At 44.8% G+C, this 26,107-nt stretch overlaps 1 protein-coding gene across 1 annotated transcript in view; it reads left to right on the top strand.

Moving 5' to 3' along the window:
- The window catches only part of POU2F3 (POU class 2 homeobox 3), an 84,492-nt gene that overhangs the window by 48,776 nt on the left and 9,609 nt on the right, over positions 1-26,107 (top strand). The window contains exons 4-7 of the mRNA XM_087875702.1: positions 13,039-13,143; positions 16,358-16,460; positions 22,659-22,741; positions 25,236-25,418. Of these exons, the coding sequence (XP_087731828.1) occupies positions 13,039-13,143; positions 16,358-16,460; positions 22,659-22,741; positions 25,236-25,418 (474 nt within the window). The remainder of the gene's footprint in view (positions 1-13,038; positions 13,144-16,357; positions 16,461-22,658; positions 22,742-25,235; positions 25,419-26,107) is intronic.

The raw sequence follows: 26,107 nt of genomic DNA, 5'->3' as shown, positions 1-26,107 counted from the left end.
AGCATGGTTGGATTTCTCTACTCCTGACCTGGTCTTCTTCCATCATCTATTTTTGGCATTTGCTAAACCTTGATCATTGTGCAAGTTGACACACGTAACAAGTGGCAATAGCGTAGCTGTTCGTATTTATAAGCTAGGACTGTTTGAAGTTATGGTGTCTATATGATGAGCCCTGATTTTCTGAGAACCATCCGGAAGGCCTTAATGATCTCTATTCTCCAAAGCACCTGAAGGCCAGACAAGGAATAATGGATGGAAACTAATCAAAGAGAGAAGCAACCTGGAATTGAGGAGAAACTTCCAAACAGTGAGAACAATTAACCAGTGGAACAGAAATTGCCTCCAGAAGTTGGGGGTGCTGCATCACTGGAGGCTTTTAAGAAGAGACTGGACAGCCATCTGTCTGAAATGGTAACGGATCTCCTGCTTGAGCAGGGGCTTGGACTAGAAGACCTCCAAGGTCCCTTCCAACTCTATTCTGATTAATTAATATGAGGGAAAGCTTTGGAGGAACATAGACAAATCAAGAAAGATTTGGGGGATAGTAGGTTGGCCAGTGAGAAAGTTTTATGCAAAAAAAAGAAGAAGAAATGAAGACAAGGTAGACAAAGCTTTGGAGACTCCTCAAATCATGAATAAGGAGATGAATGTGAATGTCGGAAAGGAAGGAAGAAGGAAAGAAAGGAAAGGGAGAATCTTCTTAGGGATGTGAGACCATGTGTAGACCATATCAGGCAGGTCCACCACTAACCAACTTAAGGAGCTTCCCGTTGAGAACTTGTAACTTTCTCCAAAGCATTTGAATCAGAATTTCAACAGGTCTTCCTTTTTCCAAAAATTGTTAAGCAAGATGAGTTAGTTGGCTTCATGTTGACGAGAAGGCAGAGTAAATAAGAGTTCTCAAGTTGGTTTGACAAGTCTGGAGGCATCTGCCTACTTCTGGCTATCTACACCTGTATCAGTGTAGTTCTCCTCAACCCTTCCCATTCGGGCCTGGCCAGGCATCGCTCCTGTTCCCGTAATTGGTTCAGGGTGAAGCCGAACTTCACACAGCTGGGTTGATCCCATGTCTTCCTGAGTTCTTTCTGACTGCCAAAAGTTTATGGATCGGTTACAAAGAGGACTCTTCTCCTCCGATTATGATTAGCTGTATTCTGTCGATTTCACCTTTTTGCTAAGGACGAGCTGGAGCGATAATTACAGGCAGGTTGGGAGATGTTCTCCCTTCGTAATTCTTGTGAAATGTTTATGAAACACCTTCCTCAAACGAGTTATGCAAGTCGGCTTTGATCGTCTTCCATCTCCCTCCATCTGTTGTTCGAGGCGCTGTTGATGGTTGTTGTTTTCTTCCATCCGTTTGGACACATTTTATAGAGTGACCCAAGGAATTCCGTGCCTCTTCCCGATTTGGTAGCCTCCATAGGTACGTGGGACCTCAACGTCCATCATTCCCAACTAACACCTCTCTGCCACCGTCTGTGTTTTAACGTGTGTGTGGTGGGGGGAGCTTTTTTTTTTTTTTAATTTATAAACTTCATTAACAAATAAATAAAACACACACAAAACATATATAACAAAGCACAACAACAACAAAAAGTACATTATACAATACAACAGTTATATATATTCAATCATTTGAAGCGTCTGTTTCATAGTGATGTATCCAATTACACAGTTATACATATTCCCATAAGTCTTAACTCATTGAGCTTGTACGTTGTTAAGATGTCTGCATTTATTCTTCTGGAGTCATAGAGCTCTCTATTGCTTTCCCCAAAGATGATATCAACTCTGTCATTGCAACTTCATTGGCTTCCACTGGAATAGAAGAGGTCACAGACAAGAGGAGGAATATTTTTTCCCCCCAGATTTAAGAAAAATGTAGATCATGAAAAGAAATAGATCGTTTCTTAGGGTGAATAACCTACAGCTGTGATGGCACAGGTGGCAGGCAGAGCCCTCTCTGTGGGCACGCGTACAGTCGCCAGTGGGTTTTTGGCACGCACATCCATGCCAGCCAGCTCGTCTCCACGGGCACTGGAGCACCGAAAAACAGCCTGAAAAATGCCCGAAAACAGACCATTTTTTCTGGCTGTTTTCTGGCCTTTCTCAGTCCTTTCTCAGGCCATTTTCCAGGCTGTTTTTTGGGCTGCTTTGGGGCTGTTTTTCATTTCCCAAAAAAGTGGGAAAACAGCCTGAAAAATGGCCTGAAAAGGCCTGAAAAACAGCCCAAAAAACGGCCAAAAAACAGACCATTTTTGGGGCTGTTTTCTGGCCTTTCTCAGGCCTTTCTCGGGCCATTTTCCCAGCTGTTTTTCAGACTGTTTTCAGGGCCTTTTTCGGGCCATTTTTGGGCTGTTTTCCAGTGTTTCTGAGCCATTTTCGGTCTGTTTTCTGGGCTGTTTTTGGGCTGTTTTTCATTTCCCAAAAAACAGCGGGAAAACAGCCTGAAAAATGGCCTGAAAAAGGCCTGAAAAACAGTCAAAAAAACAGCCCAAAAAACAGACCATTTTGGGGGCTGTTTTCTGGCCTTTCTCAGGCTTTTCTCAGGTCGTTTTCCAGACTGTTTTCAGGGCCTTTTTTTGGGCCATTTTTGGGCTGTTTTCCAGTGTTTCATAGCCTTTTTCAGGCTGTTTTCTGTTTTTCATTTCCCAAAAAACAGTGGGAAAACAGCCCAAAAATGGCCTGGAAAAGGCCTGAAAAACAGCACAAAAAACGGCCAAAAAACAGACCATTTGGGGGGCTGTTTTCTGGCCTTTCTCAGGCCTTACTCAGGCCGTTTTCCCGGCTGTTTTTCAGACTGTTTTCAGGGCCTTTTTGGGGCCATTTTTGGGCTGTTTTCCAGTGTTTCCAAGCCATTTTCGGTCCGTTTTCTGGGCTGTTTCTGGGCTGTTTTTCATTTCCCAAAAAACAGTGGGAAAACAGCCCGAAAAATTACCTGAAAAAGGCCTGAAAAACAGCCAAAAAAAATGGCCAAAAAACAGACCATTTGGGGGGCTGTTTTCAGGCCTTTCTCAGGCCGTTTTCCCAGCTGTTTTTTGGAGTGTTTTCAGGGCCTTTTTTGGGCCATTTTTGGGCTGTTTTCCAGTGTTTCCGAGCCATTTTTGGTCCATTTTCAAGGCTGTTTTTCATTTCCCAAAAAACAGCAGGAAAACGGCCAGAAAAACATTCTGAAAAAGGCCTGAAAAACAGCCAAAAAAACGGCCAAAAAACCCCAGGTATGTGTGCGTCAGCCAGCTGATCTTTGGGTTTCCAGTGCTCCGGCACATACACACGCATACATATGCATATGCATTCCAGTTTGGGCACTCGGTGCCGAAAAGATTCGCCATCACTGACCTAGAGGAGAGATAGAAGCCTAACATGGATGAATAGAATGAATTGATGGAAATTGCTATCGCATGTGACAATCGTCCGCCAGGTGACAGTTTTCCAGTCCAACTGGAGGAGAAATCTGTTGGTGGAAATTACATCACTTGCTTTCCTTCGGTTTGGGTTGATCCTGCTGTTTAAACCAAACCATTCTGGTTTGTGAGCACTTAGGAAAGGAAGTACTCTCCTCCAGCCTCCGACATCAAGCATAGGAAACATTTTTTTTTTCCTCCTAAAACAAGACATTTAAAGAGATGTAAATTAGGTTCATAATAATATACTAATTACTATAAAAGATTATCTGGTTCATAAGCCACAGCACAAATTACATTTTAATGAGTTTGTTACATGAGAAGTCAACATGAATTTGAAACCAAATTCTTCTACACGCCACCATTTTTAATTGGGTCAGGTTTGCTATCTAAAATAAGTCTCAAACTCTGGCTAAGCAACGTGAGGGTCTTTTGAATGTAGGAACGTAACCTGGGCCAAAATCCTGGCCTATCTAGTCCAGTAGTCTATTCTCACAGAGGCCAATGAAATGCACTGGGAAGCCCCCTTAGTCTTCCAGTTGATGGGCTTCAGAGAAAGTCCCACTGACCCCAAGTTTTGAAACCACGATTTAGGAAAATTTCTAACTAGCCAGTCTTGTTTTAATTGTGATTTATGGCACACCCAATTGGCAGTATTCTTACCACGTGCATAGTGTTTAGCATAGTGGCTTAGCATGATTGATATATAACTGTCTTCTCCTCCTCCTCCTTCTCCTCCTTCATCATCATCATCTATTCCTCCTCCTCCTCCCCCTCCTCCTCTTCTTCTTCTCCTCCTCCTCCTCTCCTCCTCCTCCTCCTCCTCCTCCTCCTCCTCTTCTTCTTCTTCTTCTTCTCCTCCTCCTCCTCCTCCTCCTCCTCCTCCTCCTCCTCCTCCTTCTCCTCCTTCATCATCATCATCTATTCCTCCTCCTCCTCCCCCTCCTCCTCTTCTTCTTCTCCTCCTCCTCCTCTCCTCCTCCTCCTCCTCCTCCTCCTCCTCCTCCTCTTCTTCTTCTTCTTCTTCTTCTTCTTCTTCTCCTCCTCCTCCTCCTCCTCCTCCTCCTCCTCCTCCTTCTCCTCCTTCATCATCATCTCCTCCTCCTCTTCTTCTTCTCCTCCTCCTCTTCCTTCTCTCTTTCTCCATGACAGTAGCTAGCAAGGTGGAAACTTGGCCGTAAAGTAAGATGAACATCATGAAAATCCATTTACAAAAGGACTTACGCCATTCCTCCAAAATGAAAGGAATAGGTTTAAGAGCTGATAATGCTGGGGGTAGGAGGTTGCAGGACAGGAGCAAGGGATCAAGAGAGATCGAGAGAGCAAAAATACATCACCTGAGGTACATCAGAGAAGGAAGATCTGCATTCAATCTGGGGACAATTCCATTACCCAGATTTTTGAATAAGTAATCCTATGGATTATTAATAATCTCTATCGTGCATGACTTTCAGCTACTTCCAGATGTGTTAAATCAGCTCTGCTACCTGGCAGAGAATTTCTTGGTTGTTGTTGTTTTTTTTGTTCCCCTATTGAGTAAGGTTCCACCCTCCTTCTCCAAAACTAGACTCTGACGGTGCCATCATCTCAACTCAACTGGGTTCTACACCGCCAAATCTTTTAATGCTCTGTGCACAGTGTGCCTAACGTTTTGTATTTGTGATTCCTAGTTCTGTTCGTGGGCCTTGTTCTTGGGGTGTTCCTTTCCATTCCCCTGAAGCTTATCCTGAAATGTCCTACATTACGTCGAATCCCAGGAAGAAATTCCACGAATTTAGTTTGCCTCCTCCTGTAGCAGCCACAAAGATGAGGAAATTTGTTTTGAGAGCTACATTTTGTTAAAAGCCAAGGACCACCTTACAATCACCGTACTTCCTGGTTCCCTGTGTTTTTCTCCTGCGAAATATTTCTAGGGCTGACACCGAAGGAAAGTTTGAATCACCTCTTCTCCTTTTACACCTCAGTTCATCTGACTAACACATTTCAGTCTCGGATGTCAAGAAGCCTAACACGATTTGGGTCTTTGTTTTGCTAATCTGCATCCGATTTTCTTATGGATCTGCATATGCAGCTGGGGTTTTGTTAAAAGTTTGGCTCTGCATTCCCAGCTTGGATGGTTTGGTTGCCTTTGGAACTGATCGGTGAGAGGGGATGAGCAAACCTTCGGGAGAAAATGCAGAAACCAGGCGGAGCCCATGCGAAGTTCTCCAGATGTGTTGAGGTTCTCCATGGACACGTTGGACCTGAAGAAAAGGGGGGCAACGCTTCAATACTTCAAAGGCATTGAAGTGCCCATCTTGATCTGACTCGACTTTCTCATGCCAACCTTACCTTATTTTTCCCATGTTGTTTAGAGCAGAGTTTCAACACGCCCATATTTCTGCTTGGAGCGCTTCCAAACTCTTCTTCTCTTTTGGCAGCAGGGGACAAAAAATTGATTTCACTTTGGAAAAGTCTTGCGTTCCTTCCACACTCCGGGCCATTGGCCTCTCTTGTTCAACAGGGAAAGAAAGAAGTACTTTTCTAGGACTCTCTCTCTCTCTCTCTCTCTCTCTCTCTCTTTCTCTCTCTCTACCTGCTGGATATTTTGGGGGGTATTGGTTTAACGGAGCTGGCCTTGAAAAGACCACATGTATCTCCAGCTGGCTTCTTTGGTCCTTCAGGAGTTGTGGCCGCAGAGAAGGGCCAATTATTTGTGATGCAACAACACTGCTGGCAACGTGCTGAGAAAGAACAAGTGATAAGAGGTATAACTTTTCTTGTTATCCTTAGTCCAGGGAAAGGGCCTCCTCCTCCTCCTCCTCCTCCTCCTCCTCCTCCTCCTCCTCCTCCTCCTCCCCCTCTCAAATACCCGGCTGCATTGATGGGTAATGAAAGATCTCATAAGGTTGGGCGAGAAAAGATCTCATAATGTTAGGAAAATGTCAGACTGATCATGCAGTTGGGCAGCAGAATCAGTTGCAAAGGGGATGAACGCTCCTTTTCATCGTAACAATCTTGTCTCGGAGGTGTTTTAATTTGCATTCATGCCCTGATCCAGAGACCGTGCGTGAAGGTTAAAATGCTGCAAGCAACTCTATACCAGTAGGCAGAGTAAGAGGATAACAGAGTTGGAAGGGACCTTGGAGGTCTTCTAGTCTAACCCACTACTCAAGCAGGAAATCCTATTCCATTTCAAACAAATGGCTGTCCAATCTTTTTTTGGAAACCTCCAGTGATAGAGCTCCCTCTTTCCTCTTTTTATTTCCTCTTTCTCTTTCTTTCTTTTTTCTTTCTTTCTCTTTCTTTCTTTTTTCTCCTCTTTCTTTCTTTCTTTCTCCTCTTTCTCTTTCTTTCTTTTTTCTCCTCTTTCTTTCTTTCTCCTCTTTCTCTTTCTTTCTCCTTTCTTTCTTTCTCCTTTCTTTTTCTTTCTCCTTTCTTTCTCCTTTCTTTTTCTTTCTCCTCTTTCTTTCTCCTTTCTCTTTTTCTTTCTCCTCTTTCTTTTTCTTTCTCCTCTTTCTTTTTCTTTCTCCTCTTTTTCTTTCTCCTCTTTCTCTCTTTTCTCCTCTTTTTCTTTCTCCTCTTTCTTTTTCCTCTTTCTCTTTTTCTTTCTCCTCTTTCTCTTTCTTTCTCTTTTTCTCTTGCAATGTATCCTCCCCGCCATAAAAGTGCCTTTCTCCATGTTTTACAGGGTGGTTTTTTGTTTTTTGTTTTTTGTTTTTTAGCATGCTGAACATTCTACAGTCAAATCCCTGGTAGAATTTAATTATCTCTTTTCTTTGCCAATGGTCTACTCTAGACTCAATCAAAACTCTTCTCGCCCTCTGCTGGCCTCAGGGTGTATATTGCACTAATGGCATGGGATGATGCTTTTTCTCTGTTTTGGGGGTCAGGTTTTTTTACTTTTCTGGAGCGCCAGATTTCTGGGTCCGCAGCACGCTTTTTCAGGGAGCTGGCAGGAGGCAGGCCTGCCCTGGAATCTGAGCAAGCAATTTTTTTTTTCCTTGCATCATCCATCCCAAGTACATGTGTCACTGGAGGGATTTGAAATCTAATAAATAATACTTACACAGTTGGGCTGTTTTATTCGGTGTCAGCCTCTGATCTGAACTATAAGTTTTTTTCTTTTTTCTCTCTCTGACAGTAGTATAACTTTGCAAATGTTGGTTGGATAAAGGCACACTTATCCTTTGTTTCCAAATGTGTGTTAGCTTGCAACAATGGGGAAGGAAGCCATTGGAAAGCATGCTTGGCAGTAGGATGGATGTACTTTTTATGCACACTGAAGACAAAGGCCTTGTGTGTCCAATCACACTTGGCCAATATAGAATTCTATCCTATCCTATCCTATCCTATCCTATCCTATCCTATCCTATCCTATCCTATCCTATCCTATCCTATCCTATCCTATCCTATCTTATCCTATCTTATCTTATCCTATCCACTATTCTATTCTATCCATTATTCTATTCTACTCTACTCTACTCTACTCTACTCTACTCTACTCTACTCTACTCTGTTCTGTTCTGTTCTGTTCTGTTCTGTTCTGTTCTGTTCCGTTCCGTTCCGTTCCGTTCCGTTCCATTCCATTCTCTATTTATTCCAATCTCTCTTCTCTTCTCTTCTCCTCTCCTCTCCTCTCTTCTTTTCTCTTCTCTCCTCTCCTCTCTCCCTCTCCTCTCCCCTCCCCTTCCCTCCCCTTCCCTTCCCTTCCCTTCCCTTCCCTTCTATTCTTATTTCATTATTCTGTTCCATTCTGTTCCGTTCTGTTCCATTCTGTTCTGTTCTGTTCCGTTCCGTTCCATTCCATTTCGTTCCATTCCATTTTATTCTTTATTTATTCCAATCTCTCTTCTCTTCTCTTCTCTTCTCTTCTCTTCTCTTCTCTTCTCTTCTCTTCTCTTTCACTCCATTCCATTCCACTCCACTCCATTCCATTCCATTCCACTCTATTATAGGATTATTATTATTATTATTTTATCTAAAGGGCATGTGAGCCTTCTCCCAGGTGGCTGACCCAGCTTAAATATTAATTGTATAATAACCCAAAAAAAAATCATTTACCAAAAAAAAAAAACAAGTGAAAGACAATTTGGGGCAATGGTAGGCTTCAGTCATTTTAGGTGAATAAAAAATCTTTCTGCCGATTACAAATGAAATACATTCATACGGGACTGAGAATAAAGCTGAATATAACGAACAATCCCCTCTAGGAAAGATGACTTTGCAATTTGCTGAAAAGGAGGAGGGCTGCATATTTCATCTTTTATCGTTTTGCAATGATGGATAAACTTGCTGAGTCCTGCTGACTCAGACCGACTGAAGAAAATCATCCTAGACTAATGACGGGATGAAAAAAACAAAATGATGATCTGGGCCGGGGGGAGGGGGGGCAAGGCGAAAGACCTTGGGAGCTGAAGTATCTGATCATGAAGTCCTCTAATCCCATCCAATGCTTCCGTGCTTCTTTTCGGATGAAGCGGGGTTCATTAATCACTTCAGAAGAGCTGAAGATTTGATTGAATAACAGTGTTTACTTAAGTTCTCCATTTCCTTAGCAGAACCTGCTCCATCATCTTGCGTCTTTTATTTCTGACGTTTCTGGATATTTTAAGTAGATTGTGCGTGTTGATTCTTTTAGCTATTTTTACCCAACGCTGTTGGGTAGAGAGGGAAAATAGATATTTTTTAAGAAAGCCTTCCTAAAGAGTAGCCTAAAAATTAGTGTATATGTATATATGTCTGTGTGTATACACACACACACACACACATGTCTATACACACACACACACATGTCTATACACACACACACATGTCTATACACACAGTGTGTGCAAACATTCAGACACACATACACATCTATACACACAGAGACACAGACACACAAAGAGTGCAGAGAAGAACAAGAAAGATGATTAGGGGACTGGAGGCTAAAACATATGAAGAACGGTTGCAGGAACTGGGTATGTCTAGTTTGATGAAAAGAAGGACTAGGGGAGACATGATGGCAGTCTTCCAATATCTCAGGGGTTGCCACAAAGAAGAGGGAGTCAAGCTATTCTCCAAAGCCCCTGAGGCAGGACTAGAAGCAATGGATGGAAACTAAGCAAGGAGAGAAGCAACCTAGAACTAAGGAGAAATTTCCTGACAGTCAGAACAATTAATAAGTGGAACAACTTGCCTGCAGAAGTTGTGAATGCTCCAACACTGGAAAGTTTTAAGAAGATGTTGGATAACCATTTGTCTGAAGTGGTGTAGGGTTTCCTGCCTGGGCAGGGGGTTGGACTAGAAGACCTCCAAGGTCCCTTCCAACTCTATTATTCTATTCTATTCTATTCTATTTATATATACATACATATACCCTTTCCCCGAAAATAAGACATCCCCTGATAATAAGCCCAATCGGGCTTTTGAGCATATGCACTAAAATAAGCCCTCCCCGAAAATATTTAAACGCATGCACAGACGGTCCCCACCATTTCCTCTGGTTTCCTTCATGCGCCCCAAAATAATAAGACCTCCCCGAAAATAAGGTCAAGCGCTTATTTCGGGGTTCAAAAAAAAATATAAGACAGGGTCTTATTTTTGGGGAAACACGGTAGATACCACTGACGGAATTCTAAGTGGGCTCCTCAAGCTTTCAACTGAAAATACTAAATCGAAGGGCTTTTAAATTTTGCTCCAGAATGTAATTTGATATACTAAAGAAATAACATCCTATAAAATAGCCAGAATATTCTCACTTGAATCAAGGTTGAATCAAAGAGCCTTGATAGTACAGTGGTCTAAGCACCCTGTTATTAACACAGCTGCCTGCAATTACTGCTGGTTCAAATCTCGCCAGGCTCAATGTTGACTCAGCCTTCTATCCTTTCTAAGGTAGGTAAATTGAGGACCCGGTTTGTGGGGGCAATAAGCTGACTTTGTATAAATATACAAAAGTATGAAGGCTATTGCTTAACGCATTGTAAGCCGCCCTGAGTCTCCGGAGAAGGGCGGCATATAAATCAAATTTAAAAAAAAAAAAGGTTTCCCTCAAAATATCAGACGACGTTTGGAGACTTATTATATAGATATGAAACACTTATTTGGCCACGAGAAGTATGCCCCAGCAAAGTAACCGCACTTATATTCAGAATTAGTTGTAAGCTTTTATCAACAACTGTTTCATCGGGCCAGACCTTCAGAAAGGATATCGAGGTGCAATCCTTGCCAGTTTATCCTTTTAGGTGGTTTTGATGATGGTTTTATTGTATAATTATTGTTTCAGGTTTTAAGTGGATGATTGTTTAATTGAGCTTTCAACTTGCTTGTTTGGTCTTCGGATTCACTGCTGGTCGCCTTGAGCACCATATGCTTAGGTAGGATGACAAGAGAAAACGCTGTGAGCCAAACACACAGAGAAACAAGCTTGATGGCATCTTAAAGGCTCACCAATTTTTTAAAAAAATTGCTTTGTTCTTTTCATTCTTTAAGGCACAACCACAAACATCTTAGCTGGGTTTTGCTGCAGGAGACTAACTCCTGTCCTCCTTTGCGTCATTCTTTGTCAACGAGGCTAGAGTAGGTCAAAGGAGGTTGAAGTACCTTCTCTTCCATAATACTAGTTGGAGACATCTTGCTCCCTTATTGGGAGAGAGTTAAGTTGTGATCATTCTTTTCCTTCTCCAGAGGAATCTGGAAGGAGTAAAATTTTAACTACATGGATTCTTCGAAGAAAAACGTGTAGGACGTAAGGAGAGTGGTCGAAGAAAACCAACGCAGGGGAAGGCAGTTTGAGAAACTGCACCAATCTTCTTGTTGTACATAAACAGTTTCTGGTTCCAATTTACCTCGGTTCTCCATCTATTGTTCAATGATAATTAGTCATAGTTTATCATCCAATATCAAGGACAAAACAACTGGATTCCTAGGGCTTGGTTTCCATGTGCAAATGTTCCATCCAACGTGTTGGATGGGGGACATGGGGAGAAGGTTGTTTTGTGTTTGGCTCATGAATCTGAACCCAACCGAACTCAGAATAACAGAGTTGGAAGGGACCTTTGGAGGTCTTCTAGTCCGACCCTTGTTCAAGCAGACAAATGGTTGTCCAATCTCTTCTTTAAAAAAACCTCCAATGTTGGAGCACCCACAATTTCTGGAGGCATCTCAAATGCTTCAGACGACTGTTGTCTTTTCCTTCCTCTGTTTATCAATGCATTCATCATTAGACAAACATTTGACTTTGTTTCCAAAGAGATTATACCAAGTGGCTGATACAGACCTGTCTGGCACAAGCTATGATGTGCATCAGGATGTCATTACTCAAATGTTATGACTATTCATGTCATTGGCGGGAGGACATCCTGATGGACGGGATATTACTTCGGAGTCAGGATTGCAAGTGCTCTTCCAACTCATGTTAGCTTAAGGAGCAAAATATTGGAATTGCTTTTTTATAAAGACATAAATGGCATTTGAAGTCTCTCATAAGAAGAGTGGTTCTGTGAAGAGAGTTGGCTGGGAATCTCTTGAGTTGAACGTTCAAATATTTCCTTAGAAAACAGTCTGGAAAAAAACAAGATCTCCATGAAAATGTAGGCATAAAATCTCTCTTCCCTGGTGGTTTTTTTTTCTCCTGCTTTATAAATTGTCCCGATGTAAATTGAAGAGCAATCAGATTAACAGAGTTGGAAGGAACCTTATAGGTCATCTAGTCCAACCCCCCACTCAAGCAGGAGACCCTACCCCATTTCTAACAAATGGCAGTCCAATCTTTTCTCGAAAGTCTCAAGTGATGAAGCTCCCACAACTTCCGAAGGCAACTTCTGTTCCATGAGTTGATTGTTCTCACTGTCAGAAAATTTCTCCTTATTTCTAGGTTGAATCTCTCTTTGATCAGTTTCCATCCATTATTCCTTGTCTGGCCTTCAGGTGCTTTGGGAAATAGCTTGACCTCCTCCTCTCTGTGGGAGACCCTCAAATATTGGAAAACTGCTATCCTGTCTCCCCTGGTCCTTCTCTTCACTAGACTAGCCATGCCCAGTTCATGTAACCGTTCTTCATATGTTTTAGCCTCCAGTCCCCTCATCATCCTGGTTGCTCTTCTCTGCACTCTTTCTAGAGTCTCAACATCTTTTTTTATAGTGTGGTGACCGAAACTGGATGCAGTACTCTAGGTGTAGTCTTACTAAGGCTTTATAGAGTGGCATTAGTACCTCCCTTGATCTTGATTGTATCCCTCTGTTCATGCAATTTAGGATTGCATTGGCTTTTTTGGCTGCCGCTGCACACAGCTGGCTCAATCCAGGGGTGAAATCCAGCAGTTTCTGGAGAACCGGTAGCAGAAATTTTGAGTAGTTCGGAGAACCGGCAAATACCACCTCTGGCTGGCCCCAGAGTGAGGTGGGAATGGGGATTTTGCAGTATCCTTCCCCTACCATGCCCACCAAGCCACGCCCACCAAGCCACACCACGTCCACCAAGCCATGCCCACAGAACCGGTAGTAAAAAAAATTGGATTTCAGCACTGGCTCAATCCAATCACTTTGACTATCCTGCAATCCCACAGCAAGTCAGTTGAAGCCGTCAGATAATATTCTCCAACTGGATGCTTTTCGAGAGATGTTCGATGTTGGTTTCTTTTCATCATGGCTTCTTTTGTTCACCCTTGCAGATTAAAACAGAAGACCTCAGCGAGTCCTTGCAAACGTCCCTCTCTTCTAGATCAAGTCACTTAGCCCAGGGATCTTCCATGATGCCTGGAGGACAAATTCCTGGGGTAAGAGATGGCACTCTTCACACATTCAAGCACAGATGGCAAGTTCGAGACTAGGAGGGGCGTTTTCTAGGGGGTCTGTTCTGGAGACCCTTGGAGCACTTCAGACTAAGATAGTTTCGACTCTGACCCACGTTGGAATAAAATCGGTTGTGTCGTCTTAACATGGATGGCAGGAAGGACATTCTAGTTATATAAGTAGAAGAAAATGCCTAGCGATGGAATCTTTTCTTGAGGATTTGTCACTTAAGAAGGATTGTCTCAAGGGTGTTTTTTCAACAGAGCTGAAGAAGCTTCTTGGATGAGAAGTGAAAAGTCTTCAAGGAGAAACAAAAAAGTCCAGTTGCCTTTTGAAAAAGCATCTTTGGGACAACCTGGATGACTAAGAATCTCCATAGACTTCTGTTTCTTCCTTCTTTCCTCTCCCTCTCCTTCCTTCCTTCCTTCCCTCCCTCCCTCCATCCCTCCCTCCCACTTTTCCTTCTCCTTCCCTCTTGTCCTTCCTTCCTTCTTCTTGTCCTTCCTTCCTTCTTCCCTTCCTCCCTCTCACTTTTCCTTCTCTTTCCCTCTTGTCCTTCCTTCCTTCCTCTTGTCCTTCCTTCCTTCTTCCCTCCCTCCCTCCCACTTTTTCTTCTCCTTCCCTCTTGTCCTTCCTTCCTTCCTCTTGTCCTTCCTTCCTTCTTCCCTCCCTCCCTCTCACTTTTCCTTCTCCTTCCCTCTTGTCCTTCCTTTCTTCCTTCCTCTTGTCCTTCCTTCCTTCTTCCCTCCCTCCCTCTCACTTTTCCTTCTCCTTCCCTCTTGTCCTTCCTTTCTTCCTTCCTCTTGTCCTTCCTTCCTTCTTCCCTCCCTCCCTCTCACTTTTCCTTCTCCTTCCCTCTTGTCCTTCCTTTCTTCCTTCCTCTTGTCCTTCCTTCCTTCTTCCCTCCCTCCCTCACTTTTCCTTCTCCTTCCCTCTTGTCCTTCCTTCCTTCCTTCCTTCCTTCCTTCCTTCCTTCCTTCCTAGCTAGCTAGCTAGCTACCTTTCCTTCCTTCCCCCCTCCCTCCCTCCTTCTCTTTCTCACTTCCTTCGTTCCTTCCCCACCATCCAGTCAAAGCTGAAGAAGCTTCTTGGATGAAAAGCAAAACATCTTCAAAGAAAAACCAGAAAGTCCAGTTGCCTCTTGGAAAAAAAATATTTGGGACAATCATGACTTGGATGGCTGAGAATCTCCATAGACATTTAGCTATGTACTTAAAGGGGGGGGGGGTTATATGCATGGCACGGTGGCTCAGTAAATAAGATGCTGAGCTTGTCGATTGAAAGGTTGGCAGTTCAGCGGTTCGAATCCCGAGTGCCAAGTAACGGGGTGAGCTCCCGTGACTTGTCCCAGCTTCTGCCAACCTAGCAGTTCGAAAGCACGTAAAAAATGCGAGTAGAAAAATAGGGACCACCTTTGGTGGGAAGGTAACAGCGTTCTGTGCGCCTTTGGCATTGAGTCATGCCGGCCACATGACCACGGAGACGTCTTCGGACAGCACTGGCTCTTCGGCTTTGAAACGGAGATGAGCACCGCCCCCTAGAGTCAGGAACGAGTAGCACACATGTGCGAGGGGAACCTAACTAACTTGGTTAGTTTCCTAACTCTGGAGCAGTCTGGAGCACCTTTTCTGGTCCAAGGTCTTCACTGCCTGAGGAGCTTTTGTGTGGCAAAGGGACGCCCTCCCTCAAAACAAGGCGGGACCAGAGAACTAAATTTAGTCTGCTTTCATTTATATTTAAATTTAATTAAAATTCAAGCGAGTAAAGATGATGACTCTCCAGTCATGTTTAATGATGCCTTAATGTTTCCACTCCTTGTGTCACATTAAGACTCACACTTCGGGCCACGCCTTTTGGAGAAAGCCACACCAATAGAGAAGCCCAGGCATTCATGCAAAGAGCATTGCTGATTTATTTATTTATTTATTTATTTATTTATTTATTTATTTATTTATTTATTTATTTATTTATTTATTTATTTATTGGATTTTGGGTATTAGTCTGAACCTGGTCGGGGATTGGGAAGAAGGTGTGATCCCAAAAGAAAAAGACCTTGGTTAAACAAATAATGGCTTAATTCAATGACGGCGGTATGGCCTGGGCTTCCACTCTTGCTCCTCAACAGTGGTGGAATTCAAATTTTTTTTACTACCGATTCTGTGGGTGTGGCTTGATGGGCGTGGTGTGGCTTGGTGGGAGCGGCAAGGGAAGAATACTGCAAAATCCCCATTCCCATCCCACTCCTGGGGGAAGGATACTGCAAAATCCCCATTCCCTCCCCACTCCTGGAGGAAGGATACTGCAAAATCGCCATTCCCTCCCCACTCCTGGGGGAAGGATACTGCAAAATCGCCATTCCCTCCCCACTCCTGGGGGAAGGATACTGCAAAATCTCCATTCCCTTCCCATCCTTAGGGGAAGGATACTGCAAAATCCCCATTCCCTCCCCATTCTTGGGGGAAGGATACTGCAAAATCCCCATTCCCTCCCCACTCCTGGGGAAAGGATACTGCAAAATCTCCATTCCCTCCCCATTCTTGGGGGAAGGATACTGCAAAATCCCCATTCCCTCCCCACTCCTGGGGGAAGGATACTGCAAAATCTCCATTCCCACCCCACTCTGGGGCCAGCCAGAGGTGGTATTTGCTGGTTCTCTGAACTACTCAAAATTTCTGCTACTGGTTCTCCAGAACCTGTCAGAACCTGCTGGATTTCACCCCTGCTCCAGAGCTGGGTTTCAGCAGGTTCTGACCATTTCTGGAGAACCGGTAGCGGAAATTTTGAGTCGTTCGGAGAACTGGTAGTAAAAGTTCTGACTGGCCCCGCCCCCATCTATTCTCTGCTGATTGGGAGGAAATGGGGATTTTGCAGTAACCTTCCCCTGGATTGGGGAGGGAATGGAGATTTCACAGTATCCTTCTCCTGCCATGCCCACTGAGCCATGCCCACCAAGCCATGCCATGCCCATCAAGTCACACCCACAGAACGGGTAGTAAAAAAATTTGAAACCCACCACTGCCCTCCTCCTCAAGCTAAAAGCTGACCATGGCCACACATTTGCAAATGTGTTATTATTTAGGAAAGAGGAGAAAGCAGAAATCAGGAGGGTGCATCTGAAGCAGAAGAGGGACAGTTGCCCAGTGATGGGCTGGTTGTGGAAAGGTGTCCTAGTATCTGACTTGTCTTCTTCTCCTTCAGAATGTGAATTCTCTTCATACTTTGCAGCAACTCGTGCAAGTCCCGGGGCCTATGCAGTCTGTCCCGCTGTTCTTGCTTTCTCAAGGCCCAGCAGGACAACAAGGTAAGGTGAAGTTCTCCAGATGTTGGTTGATTTCTATAATGTCTGTGTCTGATGTCTTATAAGGTCAGTGTTTCTCAACCTTGGCCACTAAGAGGTGTGGACTTCTTAAAGTCTGAGAGTTCAAGTCCATGCACCTTAGAGTTGCCAAGGTTGAGAAACCCTGGTGTAGATGTTGTTCCCTAGTCCTGAGACATACCACGAGTTCCTGAAGTCAGGAACTACTTCTTTGAGCTCCTTCTCCTTTTTCAGAGGTCTAAGTGTCCAAGGTTTCCTCCAGACAACAGCTGAGCAACCTTGTCCAGGAGATTCTTAATTCTTGCTTCTAAAGCCTTTTGGTCCTTCCAGGAGCTTCCTGGCAGCAGGAAGGAGAAAGTGGGGCTGCTCCAGTGATGGTTGCTAGCAGCTTCTTGCTCAGACCTCTCAACGGATTCTTCTGGATACCAAGACAGCTACACCAGCTTGTTCCATCCACCCTTCAAAAAAAACTCAACAAACTATTGTAATTCGTGCCTAAACAGCAGAATTCTTGGTCCCAGGTGGACACCTTCTACCCAACCTTCATCTCAAGACTACCGAAGGACCTGAAGTTCAGGAGGTCTTATTCCCACGAGGACAACATGGCCCCCTTAGCCAACCAGATGTTTGATAACACAACAGCTGTACTTGCTCATCCACTATCAGGTTAGGGATGAACGTGGTCTTATCATGAACAGATCTGGCATTTCGGAATCCAAGATCACCAGCAATCCAGCTCACCAAGACCAAGAACTTGGGTGAGACAGCAAAGAGCTCATTTGTCCTACCCTGGAGTGGCCAGCTCAGCATGGTTGTTTCTTCTGCTTCCTGGTATCTCCGATGACTTGAAAAAAGGAAATGGTTTCGGAGTCAAAGTTCAGAATAAGTCTACTGGGATGGCTGGAGCCACGGAGTCACGGTTCCATAAGCCACCTGTCAATCTTCTCCTTTGGGGAATGGATGATATCGGCACTCACCTTTTCCTGCCCAAACCTTCCCCATCCCACAGGAAGAGGTTTTAGTATTTATTTACTTATCAAACATGTACAAGATAACAGGTATAAGTATAAACATGGACATGAACATGGGAAAGGAGTACAAATAAACGGGGACAGTAGGACAGGGACGGAAGGCACGCTGGTGCGCTTATGCACGCCCCCTTTACGGACCTCTTAGGAATGGGGTGAGGTCCACGGTAGACAGTTTGAGGTTGAAGCTGTGGGGGTTAGAGCAGTGGTGAAATCCAATTTTTTTAGTACTGGTTCTGTGGGCGTGGCTTCGTGGGCATGGCTTGTTGGGCGTGGCAGGGGAAGGATACTGCAAAATCCCCATTCGAACCCCACTCCAGGGGAAGGATACTGCAAAATCCCCATTCCCACCCCACTCCAGGGGAAGGATACTGCAAAATCCCCATTCCCTCCCCACTCCAGGGGAAGGATATTGCAAAATCTCCATTCCCACCCCACTCCAGGGGAAGGATACTGCAAAATCTCCATTCCCTCCCCACTCCAGGGGAAGGATACTGCAAAATCCCCATTCCCTCCCCACTCCAGGGAAAGGATATTGCAAAATCTCCATTTCCACCCCACTCCAGGGGAAGGATATTGCAAAAGATCCCTTCTCACTTTACTCCTGGTGGAAGGATATTGCAAAATCTCCATTCCCACCCCACACTGGAGCCAGCTAGAGGTGGTATTTGCCGGTTCTGCGAACTGCTCATAATTTCCGCTACCGGTTCTCCGAAGTGCTCAAAATTTCCGCTACCAGTTCTCAAGAACCTGTCAGAACCTGCTGGCTGGGTTAGAGGACGTAACAACAGATTCAGGTAGAGCATTCCAGGCGTTGACCACTCTGTTGCTGAAGTCGTATTTCCTGCAATCGAGGTTGAAGCGGTTTACATTGAGTTTGCATTTATTGTTTGCCTGAGTGTTATTGAGGTTGAAGCTGAAGTAGTCGTTGACAGGTAGGACGTTGTAGCAGACAATTTTGCGTACTATGCTTAGATCAGACCACAGGCGGTGCAGTTCCAGATTGTCCAAAATTTCGAACCTGGTGGCATAAGGGATTCTGTTGTGAGCAGAGGAGTGGAGGACTCTTCTCGTGAAATACCTCTGGACCCGCTCAATCGTATTAATGTCCAATATACAGTGTGGATTCCAGGCAGACGAGCTGTATTCAAGAATTGGTCTGGCAAAGGTTTTGAATACCCTTTTAAGTTACCCAGGTAGGCCGAATCAGCCTCCGTACAGCTAGGAAGCAAAGCCATGGGGCTAATTTTATTTTATTTTATTTTTACGTCTGGCTCATTTAAGATCTTATCTGGCTCGAAGGTTGTAAAATTATTAAACCACAGTGTGAGGCAGTCGCCAAGCCTTTCCAGAGCCACGCAGGGCTTGTGCGAGTCTAATTGTGTTGACAAGCGTGGCCCTGATTTGCAACTTTCCAGGCAGCTGAAACTCGAGCCAGTTCCTGCCCTGTGGTGCTTTCAACAGTTCTGTTTTGTTTCCTTTCCCTCTGGAGACGTGACATCAGGAGGAGCGAAGTGAGGGTTTTGCTGAAGGAAGCACAAGATCGGGATTACGCAGGCCAGGAGTAGCAACTCAAAGGTAATTCGTGGTGACTCAGTTTTCGGTGACAGGCATGAGCAGAAACAAGGAGAGAAGCAACCTAGAGCTAAGGAGAAATTTCCTGACAGTGAGAGCAATTAACTTCCAGTATCTCAGGGGCTGCCACAAAGAAGAGGGAGTCAAGCTATTCTCCAAAGCACCTGAAGGCAGGACAAGAAGCAATGGGTGGAAACTAATCAAGGAGAGAAGCAACCTGGAATTAAGGAGAAATTTCCTGACAGTGAGAACAATTAATCAGTGGAACAACTTGGCTCCAGAAGTTGTAAAGTTTTTGGAAGTTTTTAAGAAGAGATTGGATAACCATTCGTCGGAAATGGTATAGGGTTTCCTGACCTAAGCAGGGGGTTGGACTAGAAGACCTCCAAGGTCCCTCCCAACTCTGTTATTCTCCAAAGCCCCTGAGAGCAGGACAAGAAGCAATGGATGGAAACTAATCAAGGAGAGAAAGCAACTTAGAACTAAGGAGGAATTTCCTGACGGTGAGAACAATTAACCAGTGGAACAACTTGCCACCAGAAGCTGTGAATTCTCCAACACTGGAAGTTTTTAAGAAGAGATTGGATAACCATTTGTCTGCAATGGTATAGGGCCGTGATGGCAAACCTATGGCACGAGTGCCAGAGGTGGCACACAGAGCCCTCTCTGTGGGCATGTGTGCCATCGCCAGCTGGTCTTCTAAGTTCCGTTGTGCGCATGCAAACCGGGCAGCTGCTCTCTTCCAGATTCCGGCGCGCACTGGTTTTTGCACAAATTTCGGAACCTGGAAGAGAGCATCGGTGTGGCACACATGTGCAGGAAGAAACCTGGAAGAGCAGCTGGCCCATGCACACTGGCCAGCGGCTGTCTTCTGGGATCTGGTGCGCTGGCAGGTGCTCCGGTTTTGGCATTCGGTGCCGAAAAGGTTAACCATCACTGGTATAAGGTCTCTGGCTTGAGCAGGAGGTTGGACTAGAAGACCTCCAAGGTCCCTTCTGTTACTCTGTTATACACTTTCCACACACCGGTGTATTGCATAATGCTTGGCTCGGTTTTCACCTCTCTAAACGGTAGAAGGAATAGCTTTGAGAAACAGGAGGAAGAATTGCTAGCAAGACAGCTGTCGGATAAGAGAAACGGAATCCAGGGCAGAAACGTAATTTGAGAAAGCGTCTCAGCCCAATCAAGGAGAGAAGTAACCCAGAACTAAGGAGAAATTTCCTAACAGTGAGAACAATTAATCGGCGGAACGACTTGTCTCCAGACATCGTGGGTGCTGCATCACTGGAAGTGTTTAAGGAGAGTTTGGACAGCCCTTTGTCTGAAATGGTATAGGCCGGTCTTCTGCTTGAGCAGGGGGTTGGACTAGAAGACCTCCAAGGTCCCTTCCAACTCTGTTATTCTGAAGGAGATGAGTTGGGTGAAAAAGTACGAGCAACGGCGCCTGCCGAAACGCAGCTGAAATGTGGGTCTGCAACCATCTCGACTTGCCAGACATGTTGTGCAACCAGAAGAGTTCAGGCCAGGGGTGAAATCTACTTACCTTCCCAACCGGTTCGGAAGTGCGCGCGTGGATCCTTTGCACATGCGCAAACCCTTCTGCACATGAGCAGAGGGTAAAAAACAGATTACTTCCTGATTAAAACCAGGAAGTAACAACGACCGAGCGGGTGGGTGAAGCCTCGCACCACTATCGCTACCGGTTTTCCGAATCACCGGCCGCCATCGCTACCGATTCTGCCAAACCGGGAGCACTTCACCTCTGGTTCAGAATCTTGGCTGACGTTTCTGCTGTGCTGCCCTTTTTCGTTTGAATCAAATCAAATCAAACTTCAACGCACAACATGTGTACAATGAAATTGAACGAGCCTCCCGAAACACAAAATGCATCTCGGTAAAAATCACCCAACCTGTTTTTACCTCACGCAACAATTCCCGACCTGAATAGAGGAGAAGGAGGACACCATTTGTCTGTTTGGTGGCAGGCAATTCAAAGCCTGGATGACTTCAGGAGCTGTTGCCTCACCTGTGTTGTCGAGTCGCCTCCAGTGAATTGTCTTCTTGTCCCAGCCACGCGCCTGTAAGACAAGGGTGGCGGCATTTGACTTGACTTGCCCCAACCTGGCTGAGAGGGATAGGAGATTGTGATGCAACCTGTGGGGTGGGTAGATGCTATACATAGGTAGTCCTTGACTTAGAACCTCAATGGAGCCCCAAATCTTTGTCGCTAAGGGAGACATTGAGTTTTGCACCATTTTATGACCTACCTCATCACAGCTGTTGTTAAGCTAGTCACAGGGTTGTTAAATGAATCTTGTTTGCCCGTTGGCTTTGCTCGTCAGAAGGTCACAAAAGGGAATTGTGTGTCCCCGGGACGCTGCGACCGTCATAAATATGAATCCGTTTCCAAGCGTCTGAATTTTGTTGACGTGACCACGGGGACGCTGTCACCGTTGTAAGTGTGAAAAGGGGTCGTGCGTCCCTTTTTCAGTGCCGTTGCAACTTCTGATGGTCCCTAAATGGATTGTCGTAAGTGGAGAACTAGCCTGTAATTCTAGGTCATATTCCGAAGACGAAGTTCTTAAGTTCGTCAAGACGTAACAAACTTTACTTCTGAATTTAAAACAATGGGATGGGATGGGGTCAGGAGGTCAAGAGTGATTCTCTGTTCTGACATTTAGGTTTTCCGGCCCCCAGAATCACAACTGATCTCTTCGCTCTGTTTTTTTTTCATTTCAAACAATTCCTACTTTCTTTCTTCCTTTGAAAAAGTTTTTTTATTTTTCTCATAAACATATCTTAAATGTACAATTTCTTATCTAACGTACATATTTCCTTTTAACTTTCATACTAATACAATCTTCATCCTAAACAGTTTAATTAAATTCGGGGTTGCTCTTCTACCATTTCATCTCCCTTGTTTTACAAACAATCCTTCTTCTCCCTCTCCTCTCTTTCCTTTCCCTCCCTTCTTCCATCTACTCTTCTACTTTCTTCTTTCCTCCTCTCCTTCCCCTTCCTTAACCCCACACCTCCCTTCTTCCTCCCTTCTAACCTTCTCTCCTACTCTTGTTTCCCCTCTCTTTCTTCCTCTCCTTTTCCCTTTCTTCTTTCCTTCTCTGTCCGTCCTCTCTCCTCTCCTCTATCCCTCTCCATTCGCTCTCTATTCTTGAATTCATTTTCAATTTAGTATTTTCCAAGGTGGTATTTGAGAAATCCCGATTTTTACTTTCTTTTCAATTACTTTTTCATTTTACTAAATTCACACACACCCCCTTTCCCCTTTTCCAGCAATTCCTACTTGTAGCACGTTAGTGATCTGGGGGAAGACGGGTTAATTTGCATCTCTCTCTCTCTCTAGATGACTAACCAAGTTGTGAAATGCTGCAATGGAGAAAGAGATGGCAAGAGACAACTTGTCACCAAGAGAATGGAATAGGGGGAGAAGAGTGGGGGTGGGGGTGGGGGGGTGTCTTTGGTGACTGTGAAATTTGGGATGTGGGTCAACGACCGGCATCTGGGCATCGTTGGGCTCGGTGGAACCAAAGTATCTGACCGAATTTTTCTCCGTCTCTTTCAGCTCTTCAATCAAACCTTCTCTCCTTTCCTCAGCAGCAGAGTGGACTTCTCCTCCCACAGCATGGACACGGCTTAGCATCTCAGGTAAGTCCCATCAACTGACTGGCTGCTGTTGTCATTATATTAGCAGATTAACAGAGTTGGAAGGGACCTTGGAGGTCATCTAGTCCAACCTCCTGCCCAAGCAGGAGACCCTACACCATTTCTGACAGACGACAGTCCAGTCTCTTCTTGAAAGCTTCCAGGGATGAAGCTCCCACAACTTCTGAAGGCAACTTCTGTTCCATGGGTTGATTGTTCTCATTGTCAGAAAGTTCCTCCTTATTTCCAGGTTGAATCTCTCCTTGTTCAGTTTCCATCCATGATTCCTTGTCTGGCCTTCAGGTGCTCTGGAGAATAGCTTGACCCCCTCCTCTCTGTGGGAGACCCTCAAATATTAGAAGATGCTATCATGCCTCCCCTGGTCCTTCTCTTCACTAGACTAGCCATGCCCAGTTTCTGCAACCGTTCCTCATATGTTTTAGTCTCCAGTCCCCTCATCATCCTGGTTGCTCTTCTCTGCACTCTTTCTAGAGTCTCAACATCTTTTTTTATAGTGTGGTGACCAAAACTGGATGCAGTATTTCTAGGTGTGGTCTTACTAAGGCTTTATAGAGTGGTCTTAGTACCTATGAGTTGTCATTTGCTGAAACTCCGTTAAACTTGAGAACCGACCTAGAACTAAGGAGGAATTTCCTGAAGGGAGAACAACGAATCCATGGAACGGGTTGTCTCCAGACATTGTGGGTACTCCATCACTGGAGGTTTTTAAGAAGAGATTGAACGACTATTTTTTCTGAAATGGAACAGGGTCTCCTGCTTGAGCAAGTGGTCAGTCTAGAAGACTTCCAATGTCCTTTCCTAAATTTGAAATTCAGGATAAAGCTGGAAGGGACCTTGGAGGCTTTATACGCCCTAGTTTGGAGTACAGCGTTGCCAGAGAGAAAACTTCGTAAATATATACACACTCAACACCTAGTACTTTTTTGATCTAGACTAGCCGTATCCAAATCCTTCCACCCCTGTTATCCAGAGCTATTCTAAACCAAATTCAATCCGCAGTTCCAGCCCGTATTTTGAAGAGGTCCGTATGGGATTTCAAAATTTCAAAATTCAATAAGCGTATCCCCAATCCTAGAAGAATTGCCCGTGATGAAATCTTTCACCTTGCAGGTTCGTAATCCTGGTGTTGCCAAGCCGGGGTTGACACAACCACTTTCCTGCTCGCCGTTTAAAGGCATTGTCTCTGTCTCCCTCGCTCTGTCTCTCTCAGCGTCTGTCTCTGCTTCTGAAATTCCACAGAGCTCATTAAAATGCCCGGAGGATTAAGATCATTGAACTCAAAGAAAAGTCTTCTTTAACTTGGATGCCTGGTGACTGTAGGCAGCCGTTCAAGGAGTTTTCTTGGCAATATTATTTAAATGGGTTTACTCTTTCTGGGATCTTTTTCAGCTGTTCAATCTATCCTACTTAACCTGAGGTTTCCTGATAGTTGTTAGTTGCAAAGTCGTGTCCGACCCATCGCGACCCCATGGACAACGTTCCTCCAGGCCTTCTTGTCCTCTACCATCCTCTGGAGTCCATTTAATCTCATGCCGACTGCTTCAGTGACTCCATCCAGCCACCTCGTTCTCTGCCATCCCCTTCTTCTTTTGCCCTCAATCATTCCCAGAATTAGGCTCTTCTCCAGGGAGTCCTTCCTCCTCATTAGGTGGCCAAAGCATTTGTGTTTCCTCTTCAGGATCTGGCCTTCTAAAGAGCAGTCAGGGTTGGTCTCCTCTAGGACTGACCGGTTTGATGGCCTTGCAGTCCAAGGGACTCACCGGAATCTTCTCCAGCACCAACGTTCAAAGGCCTCCATTCTTTGGCCCTCAGCCTTCCTTATGGTCCAACTTTCACAGCCACACATTGCAACTGGGAAAACCATAGCCTTGACTATACGCACTTTTGTTGGCAGGGTGATGTCTCTGCTTTTTAGTAAGATATCTAGATTTGCCATAGCTTTCCTCCCCAGGAAGGAGGATAGACGCCCTCCTAATTCTATTCCAAAGGTGCTTTTCTAAATTCAATTGGACTTTCTTGGTTTTTTCTTTGTAAATGTTTAGTTTCTCATCCAAGAAGCTTCTTCGGTTCTTCTTGGATGAGAAGTGAAATGCTTTCAAGGAAAAAAAACCCAAGGAAGTCCAGTTGCATTTTGGAAAAAGGACCTTTGGGACAACCATGACCTGGATGATTGAGAATCTTCATAGATCTCCTAATCCTATTGAGATCCAGCCTTGCTGAATGTCCATGATGGCATCATCTATGAACAAGAGAGACTGAAAAGTAATAGTTGGTTTGTGGGAACATCAGAAGCTTTATGTCTCTGTGGTTTGGCCTACCACTATAGATCCCATGATGCTCTGCTAATGGGGTGCTCTTCCAGATGTGGCTGGGTGCATGCGGCTGGGAATTCTGGAACAGGTTGTCAAGGGGTTGGAGATGAATGAGATGGGGCTGCAATGTGATGACAATTCCACCACGGCTTGCATTTTAACAGGCAGTGGGACGTCCTGGACACCCTGGGTCATCGTTGGAGCCTCACCTGGAAGCCCCACAGCACTTACAAGTGGCCAAACACTTGCCATCCTCCATGGCAACAGATGAAGCCAATGATTTGGAAGAGCTGGAAAAATTTGCCAAGACTTTTAAGCAGAGGCGCATCAAACTGGGGTTCACGCAGGTGAGAGGGATCTCAGACCAGCTGGACAATTCATGGACCTTCAGCTACGGGGTGGGGGGAACCTTTCTGCTCCCAACTCAGGCAGTGCAGTGGCACCAGGAGGAAGACTTTCAGTTCCTTTCTTAGAGGAATAAACTCTGTTATTCTCTCTTCTCTTCTCTTCTCTTCTCTTCTCTTCTCTTCTCTTCTCTTCTCTTCTCTTCTCTTCCCTTCCCTTCCCTTCCCTTCCCTTCCCTTCCCTTCCATTCTACTTGTTCTTCTCTTCTCTTCTCTTCCTTTCCTTTCCCTTCTACTTATTCTTCTCTTCTCTTCTCCTCTCTTCTCTTCCCTTCCATTCTACTTGTTCTTCCTTTCCCTTCTACTTATTCTTCTCTTCTCTTCTCCTCTCTTCTCTTCCCTTCCATTCTACTTGTTCTTCCCTTCCCTTCTACTTATTCTTCTCTTCTCTTCTCTTCTCCTCTCCTCTCTTCTCTTCCCTTCCATTCTACTTGTTCTTCTCTTCCCTTCCCTTCTACTTATTCTTCTCTTCTCTTCTCTTCTCTTCTCTTCTCTTCTCTTCTCTTCTCCTCTTCTCTTCCCTTCCATTCTACTTATTCTTCTCTTCTCTTCTCCTCTCCTCTCCTCTCTTCTCTTCCCTTCCATTCTACTTGTTCTTCTCTTCCCTTCCCTTCCCTTCCCTTCTACTTATT

The sequence above is a fragment of the Pantherophis guttatus genome, chromosome 9, assembly GCF_059756535.1.
Source record: "Pantherophis guttatus breed Tessera chromosome 9, ASM5975653v1, whole genome shotgun sequence".
Taxonomy (NCBI): domain Eukaryota; kingdom Metazoa; phylum Chordata; class Lepidosauria; order Squamata; family Colubridae; genus Pantherophis; species Pantherophis guttatus.
This window is presented reverse-complemented; position numbering and strand designations above follow the sequence as displayed.